General features: G+C 36.7%; 1 protein-coding gene across 1 annotated transcript; it reads left to right on the top strand.

The window, feature by feature from the left end:
- Positions 1-1,110: 1,110 nt before the first annotated feature.
- LOC116132881 lies at positions 1,111-10,303 on the top strand. The gene is made up of 7 exons (XM_031418560.1): positions 1,111-1,388; positions 2,572-2,697; positions 2,818-2,861; positions 3,933-6,956; positions 7,754-7,858; positions 8,969-9,140; positions 9,766-10,303. Exons 1-7 carry the CDS (start codon positions 1,386-1,388, stop codon positions 9,973-9,975), a joined length of 3,684 nt encoding a protein of 1,227 aa, XP_031274420.1. The 5' UTR covers positions 1,111-1,385; the 3' UTR covers positions 9,976-10,303.
- The last annotated feature ends 203 nt before the right edge of the window (positions 10,304-10,506 follow it).

Here is a 10,506-nt window from a genome sequence, read left to right as displayed (position 1 = left end):
GTCAATCATTTTAAAACTCGTCAATTTTGTATTAGAGTGTTTGCATATAAAGTATCGTGCATTATATAGTTTCCGAATATAAGAAATGGCATATGTCCCATGAGTTCATTTTTTTTAAATATAAAATATACTAAAGAGTCATAACATATAACAATTATAAATTCTACCCAACTAAATTAAAGCAATTGTTACTTCAAAATCTTAACGATAACTTTACTTATACAATCTTACAACATAAGGATATTTTCTCGTTAAAAACTTTAAAAGTAAAATTATAGATTACAAATTTACAAATACCACGTCATACACACAACAAACTGACAAGTTCACACGACGTAAACATTTCATATGTCGCATTAGATGATTAATCGCATTTACTTTACACTTTTATACTCTAAATACTAATTCGTAATTAAAAAATATATTGAGTGAGACTGGTGTATGAAGTACGTAATTTCAATAAAATTTCGCTATTCTTAAAAAAAATATAGTTATAAAAATAGATATACCTAACTCTAAGGGACTAGTCTGACAATTAAGGAAGTTTCTTCATTCCTTAAGTTTCTGAGTTCAAACCTTGAGGGGATCTTGGGGATTAGTTGAAATATGCATAAACTGGTCTGGACACCATAGTTACAATATATATATGATAATCTCATTTACAACTTTTTTCATTAGTGCGTTCTAATTTTTAAAAATCCAAATCATATAGAAATTATTAGTTAACATTAAAAATTAAAATTTCAATAAAATCTTCGAGCATTAAAATTTTTTTTTAAGATTAAAAGAAAAAGAACATTTGAAGGATAAAAATCTATATATATATATGAGTTAATAAATATTTAAAAAATATTCTACTATCACTTAGTTTAATACCTAAAACAGTAAAACTTATTGATCGGAGAATTCTTTTTGTTAATTCTTAAAACATTAGGGTGAATTATTATTTAATTAAACCTCGGGGGTTAAAATAAAACTTTTTAAATGACAGGTAAATATCTAGGTAAGTTAAAGTGTGAGAGACCTCATGGGATCAAACTCCAACAAGCTTGACTATGGATATTATTATTTTTAATTAAAATTATTGAAATTGTGAAAGCCAAAGTGAAAGTGTTTGATTAAGTAACTCAAATCGACTCGACTCGATAGTTATCCTGTGAAACTCTCAAACAAAACTATCAATTTCTCAATTTCTGCATCTCCAAATTGCATGCATGCTTTACATATGTCTGTTACCTACTCACCCTTTGCCATTTTCTCCATTTTTTAATCATACCCATCTCCCAAAACTCAGCTTCTTTCAAAAGGGTTTCTGTTTACTTGATCAAAAACTGAGCTTTTGATACTAGACCCAGAAGAAGAAGAAGAAGAATCTTGCTTTCTTTATGGTTGGTTTTTCTTTCTCTCCCTTTTTTTTTTTTTAATTTAAATTTTATTTTAGCTCTGATGATTCAGATGAAGCTTTTTATCATTATTATATTTTTGAATTTTTTACGCGAATTCAAGAAAATCGCTGTTTTGCCGGAGTAAAGTTGGTAAACTCGCTGGAATAATATCCTATCTTATCTTTTAGGGACACGTGTATTTTCCTGTCGTATTGATAATATTAATTAATTTATTAGATTTGGCCTACTGGTACCTTTAGTCACCAAGAATCGGTAATGTTACCGGTCCAGTGCTCAGATGTCAATTTGACATTGAAGATCACTGTTGCTTGACTGGTAACGTTACCGGTGATTGACTATCGAACAATGAATATTACTAGTGTCACTTTATATTTGATATTTATTGTCTCTGGTTATAATGTTTTAGTGAAAGCAAATGAAATGTTTTAACATTTGTTTAGCTAAATTTATTTATGTACTTCATTTTATATATGTTTTTTCTATTTTGGAATAATGGTAATAATAAATTGTGGTTTCTATCGGTTGATAACTAAGCAAAGGTAAATCACAGGCAAAATTAGCTGTTGGGTTGTTGTGATAATTATCTAGGAACCTCACACCTAAATTTGGGGAACCCTTTTTTGCATTTTTCTCTCAAGAGTTTGACTTACGTTTACAACTATTTGTGGGGTTTAGTAGTTTCATTCTCAATTCAATAACATAGTGGCAACAAAGAAGAGGAGAAAGAAAAAAGGAAAAGAACTCTCTTTGTATTTGTCTCATGACACAAATATATATGAGAGTTGCTTGTTTTGTTCACTTTGTTAAATGGTTTTGATAGATTGCGATATTTGTGGTAAGTTTTTGATCGTCTTTCGCTTTCTGGAATATATTGACATCTCTTTCAGTGCTGTTTGTTTTCTGGATATTGCTCATTGTTTTGGAAGCATTTGCATTTCTGGGTTGGTTTTGGAATTGTGATGGTCTCTCTATTTAATGACTGTCACTCTGCTCTGAAATTTGACTGTTACAACCAAGTTAATCTGATTGTTACTGCAGGTTTGGTAATCATGTGGTATGACATGTAATTCAATTGCAATTTCCAGAACTGTCTTATTGAAATGCACCAGTTATTTTGCATTATTATTATGCTTTTCTGACATTTTGTTGCTGTTGACTTGTGAAGGCACAGCAGAAGATGCATTGTGCTGTCCAAAGAACCCATATTGATAATCAGAAAGTTATTGACGGAGGAAAGTGTTACTCGATTAGGAAGTCTTTAGAACACGATAATTACAGAGCATCTGCAGAGGTAATTGGCATTCATTACAGTGATTGATTTCTGTCTATATCTTTACTTTTCATTTTTGTCATTGGATTGAGTTGTATTTTTTGGACTTATTTTTCGACTAATGTTTTGCCTTTTTGTCAGGATTGTGAAATTGTTTCTCCCAACGTAAGGAAGTCTGATAAGAGGTAAATTGTCTTGGTTGTCAAGTGTGCATATATGCTTGTGTGGCAACTGATTTGATAAAGCCATTTGAATTTTTTGTATGTCCTGGAGGCAATTATTAAGCTGTTGTTTGCTCTTCATTCTTTCCCAGCTCTTGCTATTTTTTGTTTTTTAATGTGCAACTTACCTATTAGATCACTCTTTAATGCGCTTTTTGATCTCACTCACTTTCCTTCATAAACTTTATCCTGCTTCTTGTTGATTTGGAACCATTATATTCTGCTGTAACAGAAATTTTATTGTGGGTAGTTATTTTATTTGGTTAATGAATTTCTTTCTGCCTCTTACACAAACACATCAATGCATTTACTGGGGCTATACTATGTCCATATTCATGTTGGACTAGTGTGTATTCTTATTTGATGCGAAAAGCATGATGCTTGAATGTTGGTACTTTTTCTAATTCATTTACTGGATTCATTCGATAAGTTTTATGGCCAAGTTATCTGGTATGATTTCAATTAAATTTATAAAATATAGTTTTAATCTTTTTATTTATTTGGGTCCATGCTAGTAACAGGAATTGAAGTGTAAACTTGAACGTTCAGGAGTCCCCAGATTCCCCAATGCCCAATTTGAATTTTCGAAGTATGACTTGAATGTACATAATATTGTCCAGTATTCCCAGCTTCCTTTCTATTATATGAAATTCTATGCTTGAGTCTGAAATTCAAGAGGGTGGGGGCATACCAATTAGAGGCCTAACAGCCCAGGCTATCCCCCTGAATTTTTTTTTTTTTTTTTTCTTTTTTTTTTTTATTTTTTTTTTTTTTTTTTTTTTTGAATAATCTACAAAACATTTACTTTGGAGTTTCTTTAATTTCTCTATAAGCCCTTGTAAATAAAAAAATAAAATACATTAATCTAGATGTATACTGTTTGGGAAAAAGGAGAAAATGCACGATGATATGGATTCAAGCTTAGGATCAATACTGTTCATCACTAACATCAATTATGTTTTGACAATATATTTGTCTGGCTACCGCTTTTATGGCTATTGTTTGACCATGGTCATCTCCTCTATTAATCTTTAGGTCGACTGTCCTGACATTATTTACACCCGAATCTGCTGGGCTCTGGGAAATTGTTGCACAAGCACCAGAATGTCTTGATCATGTGAAGCAGTTTGGATCTGGAGCTGAAGTGAGTATGGATGGTCTGCATCTAGTTACCCCATCACCCATTAATTCATTTAAAGTTGATCGACGAAAGCCATGGAAAGTTCCTCTGCATGATGTTACTTATTCTGTCAAGTCATTTCCAGCAAGAAGCTTTGTGGGACATCAATCTCGAAATATGACCTTCATTAATAAAACTACTAGATTGAATGAATTTTCTAGTAATCCATCCTGTCAAGGTTCTATCTCTTGCAGAACATCCTCTCATATAATCCCCCAAAGGTCTGGTTCTTTGAAATCATCCGACATATTTTGTGAAAACTCCAAAGTAGACAAGGCTATAAAGAGAAATTTGAGAAAGAAGGCAAGAAAGAAGGGAAAACAGAAAAAGAAGCTCTCTCGTGATTCTGTCTCTACCGAACCAGAAGTTTTCTCTGAGGATTATGATTGTGGTACTTTGGTTGCAAAAACCTGTGGTAAGAATGATATGGATCATGGTGACAGACTAGTATCTTGTGCAACTTCACAAGAAGATTCATTATCAGATAGTAGAGTTAATGTGATAGACTTAGAAAACAATAATGGCACCAGGAATTCTTCTGAATCGCCGAAGACATGCACATCCTACATTGATGAAATAGATCTATCAGAAGTTAAGGTACCTTCTTCAGTTCAGAATTTTCATGGTGGATATCATGTAATTGATTCTGAAATCAGGATTCAAATGGATGACCAAGGATTTTCCATTCTTGATGGAGGAATAGAAGAGACAAATCATCTGCAGACCAGCTGTTATGGTGGTATACATTCAAATGGATTACCTGATATGCATGACTCCCGAGTCTTGGATTCGGTTTCTGTCGGTTCAAACAGTGATATTAGTACGATTACTAGCTGTGAGGCTAAACCGTGTGATAAGGGAAGCAACGAAAGTGGTCTTTCGGATCCACCAGATTATGGTTCCAGAAAAGGGTGTTTCTCTTGTCCAAACTCATTAAATAGTGTTGTAGACTTCTATGACTACACTGAAGGATCTAGAACTGGCAATCAGGGTTTTAGAAGCAGTGACATGCAAGTGGTTGCACCAGGCAAGAAGAGCAAGCAAGCTAAAATGGTGCTGAGGGGTTCAAGTGCTTATAAACTTGGAAGTGCTGGAAATTCGCATGGTCGTACTGGGAAGGAAAACAGTCATCGTGTCTGGCAAAAGGTTCAGAAGAATAATACGAGTGAATGTAACTCTGATTTTCAGAAAGTACATCCTGTGGGCTCACAGACTCTCAAAGAGGCTTCTTTCGTTAGAAGAAACCCTAATGCTGCTGAGGTAGATATGTCATCAAAAACTGAAGATAAAAAACAGTTAAAACATAAGGTTTCAAGGAAGCAGAAGCGAAAAACTAGTCCAGGTTCAAAGCAAGAATACAACTCTTATTCCCATAGGGCCTCTTATTCCAGCAAGGCAAGTGCAAACGCTCATGCTAAGATTTCTACTGAACCGAATGAAATATTAGATATCTCCACACAGTTTAGTGACCAAAAAAGATTGGGAAGTGTTCCAAGATCTCATTCTCAGATTGGTTGTCCAGAGGTTGGGTTTCAGAGCAGCAGACTCAAATCTTTGAATTCTGAAGCATTGCACAACTCACACGATCATCCAGAAAATTTGGGATCAGTTGAAAGTTATTACAATACTGTTTCTGATATGAAGGAACAAAATCAGGATAGCTTATTGGCAAGTTCCTGCCGTTCTTTGGACAAAATGAATATGTTTGAGGTGCGGTCTCCGGTTTACCTTCCTCATCTTATAGTTAATGAGGCTGCTCAAAAAGAAAAGGACATTTCTCTTGCTGAATACAGTAAGCAAAACCATTGTTCTGGATCCTTTTTGCAGAAATGGATACCTATTGGGACCAAGAATCCTCAGAGTACGACCTCTACAAGATGTAACAGTGTATCATCAAGGCATTCTGATGGACAAGGTGTTGAGGACTGGATGTTGAGAAGCAATGTTGATGAGAAAGTTGTTACCAATTCTCAAAATCTCTTTTCTGTATTGGCTGTTGAAAGGATGAGCACAGGCTTGGTTTCTGAAAGTGTTTCTTCTCAGGAGGATGAAAACTATACTCCAAAATTGAAGAATACAAGTGCCCACACATTCAAGGAGAAAAATAGCAAGCTTATTGCAGCCAATTGCTTGACTATTGAATCTAAAGATCAAAACTTTTCTGCAGTTGAAACTGATTTGGACAAGATTCTGCTGGCGGTGAATCATGCCTCTAGGATGCAATTGGCATCTGAAGCTGTTCAGATGGCCACTGGTTCTCCAATTGCTGAGTTTGAAAGACTTCTCCACTTTTCCTCTCCCGTCATTTGTCATTCACCTAATATAATAAGCTGTAATGAGTGCTCACAGGACCAGGGTGTTGGGGCATCTTTGTGCAGACATGAGATACCTAATATCTCATTAGGATGCCTGTGGCAGTGGTATGAAAAACATGGGAGCTATGGGTTAGAAATAAGGGCAGATGATTTTGAACAGTTAAATAGATTGGGTGTTGATCGGTTCTCATTTCGTGCCTATTTTGTTCCCTTTTTGTCAGCAGTTCAGCTGTTCAAGAGTGGTAAAAGTCATTCCACAAACAGAAGGAATGGTCTTCCTACTCCTGGGAATTTGGAGGCGGATGAGATTGGTGAAACATCACAAAGCTCCTCTTACATCGGTCATCTACCAACATATTCGTTGCTAGTTCCTCAGCCTCGCACTTCTGACACAAGTGCTATGCCACATGAGAAAGAGGTGTGTAAATCAGAGCTGTCTCCAGTTTCTTCCAAAGAAGACTTTTCTGTTCCATCAGTTGACATGACATGCTCCAATGATTCGGAGCTACTTTTTGAATATTTTGAATCTGAACAACCTCGACAAAGACGGCCATTTTATGAAAAGTAAGTATCATTTGTCTTTAATAAAATTGCAGTCTTGTAGAATATATTCATAAGCAAAAATCAGTCTTTGGCATAGAGTAAGAAATAGCTGGTTCTGTCCAGCTCGTTTATTGGCCGAGCAATAAACTTAGACGATCTTGAGAAGGGATGTATACGAGCCGAGCCGAGCCGAGTATTTCGGTACTTGAGCTTGGTTCGTGATGAACAATAACAAGCTCGAGCCGAGCTTGGTAGAGCTTCAATATCGGTGTTCGAGCTCGAGCTCGCGAATATTAAGGTGCGCTCAAGCTCGAGCTCGCTTAAACGAGCTTAATCAAGCTTAAATGAGCTCGAGCCTGATCGAGCTCGAGAAAAAGCACTACATGATTTTAAAATCTGGAGCTTGTTTAAGCTCGCGAGCTTGACGAGCCGAGCTCAGACCGGATCGAACTCGGCTCGATACTATTCATGAGCTGCTCAAGCTTGAGCTCGGCTCGACTGGCTTCAAGTCGAATTCGAGCTTTCGACAAGCCGAGCTCGAATAGCTCGCAAGCTACTCGACTCATGTCTCATCCCTAATCTTGAGTATAATTCCCCCGTCATTTGGTAGATTGAGCTTAATTTTATTAGCTGAACCATCTCTTTTTAAGTGACTTTGACTAGACGAGTAATATGTTCATAATTCATCTTTTGTTGTTAGTAGTTTCTTGATCCTCTTAGCTTTTCAGGTATTCCTTGGAACTGTGATAAGATAACCAGACTAGCTATTTGACATCCTTTTCATATTTGATCTTTAATTCTGTTTTTATCCATGTCAGAATTCAAGAGTTGGCTAGCGGTGATGGGCCTTCTCAGTGGAAAGCATATGGAGATCCAACTTACTTGAACTCCATAAATCTACATGATCTGCATCCTACATCCTGGTGAGTAACTAATTTTCGGATAATTTACATGAAAATCATATGTAACTCAATTTAATCTAATTTGAATAAAATGCTAGGATCCCACATTGAGAGTGAAAAAGGTGTGGGCATGTGGTTTATAAGGGCTTGGTCACCCTCTCTTAGCAAGTCGGTTTTCCAAAGAAAGTTCTACCTAAGCCCATTAAAGACCCATTAGCCCAATTGTTTGAGTTGTTGGGGTGGGTTCCTATCAATTGGTATCAGAGCATGATCTTGCGTCCACAGGACATCGCATACGTGGTAGGCTAACCTTGGCCTCGAGGTACTACCCCAAGAAAAGGCATGGAGGCCTGAGGGAAAGGGGATTCGCATAGTCACCCAATGGGTAAAGAGGTCTATGTGAACGTTGGTTGCGGAAGTGTGGTGGTGTTAGGATCCCACATGGGAAGGAAAATGGGTGGGCATGTAGGTTATAAAGGGCTTGGGTACCCTCCCTCAGCAAGCCGGTTTTTCAAGGAGAGTTTTACCCAAGCCCACAAAAGGACCACTGTCTAGCCCAAATCCTATCAGGGCCCACTGCTCAGCCCAATTCTTATCAAAGGCCCACTGTTTAGCCCAATTCTTATTAATTTGGGAGTAGGCTCCTATTAATTGGTATCAGGGCATGATCCTATGCCCACGGGACGTCGCCTATGTGGTAGGCTGACCTTGGGCCGGGTTGCTACCCTGAGAAAAGGCATGGAGACCCAAGGGAAAGGGGATCTGTGTAGTCACCCAAGGAGTAAAGAGGCCGACAGGGGTAAATACATGAACGTCGGTGGCGGAAACGTGATGGAATGTTAGGATCTCACATAGAGAGGGAAAATGTGTGGGCATGTGGTTTATAAGGGCTTGGGTATCCTCCTTTGGCAAGCCGGTTTTTCAAAGAGAGTTTTACCCAAATTCATAAAAGACCCATTGCCCAATCTAATTGTTTAAGTTGTTGGGGTGGGTTCCTATCATAAAACTAGTATGCTCAATGAGACAATAACTTCTTTGTTATCTTTTGAACGTTTATACAAAACTAATTTCGTTGTACCAACAGCTGACTCCAAGAAATATAGTAACTTTTGGTGCCATTTAATATTTCAGGTACTCAGTGGCATGGTATCCTATTTATAGGATTCCAGATGGCAATTTCCGTGCAGCATTTTTGACTTACCATTCACTTGGTCATATGATTCGTAGAAGTACAAAAGTCAATTCTGCTAATGTAGATAGTATTGTTTCTCCGGTGGTGGGTCTCCAAAGTTACAATGCTCAGGTAACCATATAATTATTTTAACTGCTTGTCCTTTGAAAAATCAACTTAGTTATGCCGACACTGCAATGGCTGTTACTAACATAATTTTCCACAGTACTTCTGTCCGTCTACCGTGAGAATTTTTCCTAACTGCATTTTGACATACTCGTAATACTTTGATGTCATTTAAGGAATCAGTTATCACTGTTTAGCGGCTGATACTGTTTAGGTACCATATCTGTTACACCTAGGAGCTTATTAAAATGAATTCTTTCAATTTCATCCTTACAGATTAAAATAACCATCCTCGTAGCAAACGCATTTTGCTGAAGCATATAAGTTATGATATACATTTGAAATGTTGATAATTTAGTCATGGCAAGCTGTGAAGTGATTGAAATTTACTTGGGTTTTGAAGGCATAAATTTATCTCCTTAAATGAGCCCATTGGAGATATAGCAGTCACTGCATGCCTGTAAATGCTTGCATGTTCAAGTTTCGATTGTCATGTCAAATGGATGTCGTTTCAGAAATGGCTTCATCCAAGATGTCGAATATATATCAATTCCAGCATTCTAGCATCATGCATCAATTCAGCTCATATTATTCATCTATCTTAATCTTTACGGGATGTTCACATGAGCAGAGTGAGTGCTGGTTCCAGCTGAAGCACCCTGCTATGAACCAGACAGCAGAAAGCTCTGGCTTAAACCCTTCCAGGATTCTCAGGGAGCGGTTGAAGACACTCGAGGAGACAGCATCTCATATGTCAACAGCTGTTGTCAATAAAGGAAATCAAACCTCTGTAAATAGACATCCTGACTACGAGTTCTTCCGCTCAAGACAACGTAGTTAGAGTGCCTAGATTTCTATAATTGATCGATGAAATAGCGTTGATGTTACTGGAATATTCAGATAGAAGCTAGCTAACCTCCAGTAGGAAGCTGAAATGGATGATCTTGTTCCTTCCATGGTTTTTTTCGCCCTTTTTCTTCTAACTCTGGAACAAGGGTTCCATTTGTGAATAGCTGTGTGTGTTTCTGCCTTCAAACTCTAAAGGGTGTGTAGTGAAGATACTGATTTCACACTAGCTGTAAATCCGTGTGTTCAAATTCAGTTGAAGAATTTTTTAAATTTAGAGTAAAGTTCTTAATTCTATTAATTCTACACTTCATTTTGTTTTAGAGGTGATTGTAATTTTTCTGTCGAGGAATCATTCAGGAATATGAAATAACAAATTATCCATTGAAACCTAGAAATTCAAAGAAAACATAAAAATATTTATTTTTCTCAATCTAATGAACAAGATCCAATAATAAGATTAGTTGATAAAGCGAAAAAGAATAGAAATAGGTCTGGGGATCAACCGGTAAGGAAAGAAGGGATC

Source organism: Pistacia vera, unplaced genomic scaffold (genome assembly GCF_008641045.1).
Source record: "Pistacia vera cultivar Batoury unplaced genomic scaffold, PisVer_v2 Contig261, whole genome shotgun sequence".
NCBI lineage: Eukaryota > Viridiplantae > Streptophyta > Magnoliopsida > Sapindales > Anacardiaceae > Pistacia > Pistacia vera.
The sequence above is the reverse complement of the archived record's forward strand: the minus strand, read 5'-3'. Positions and strand labels throughout refer to the sequence as shown.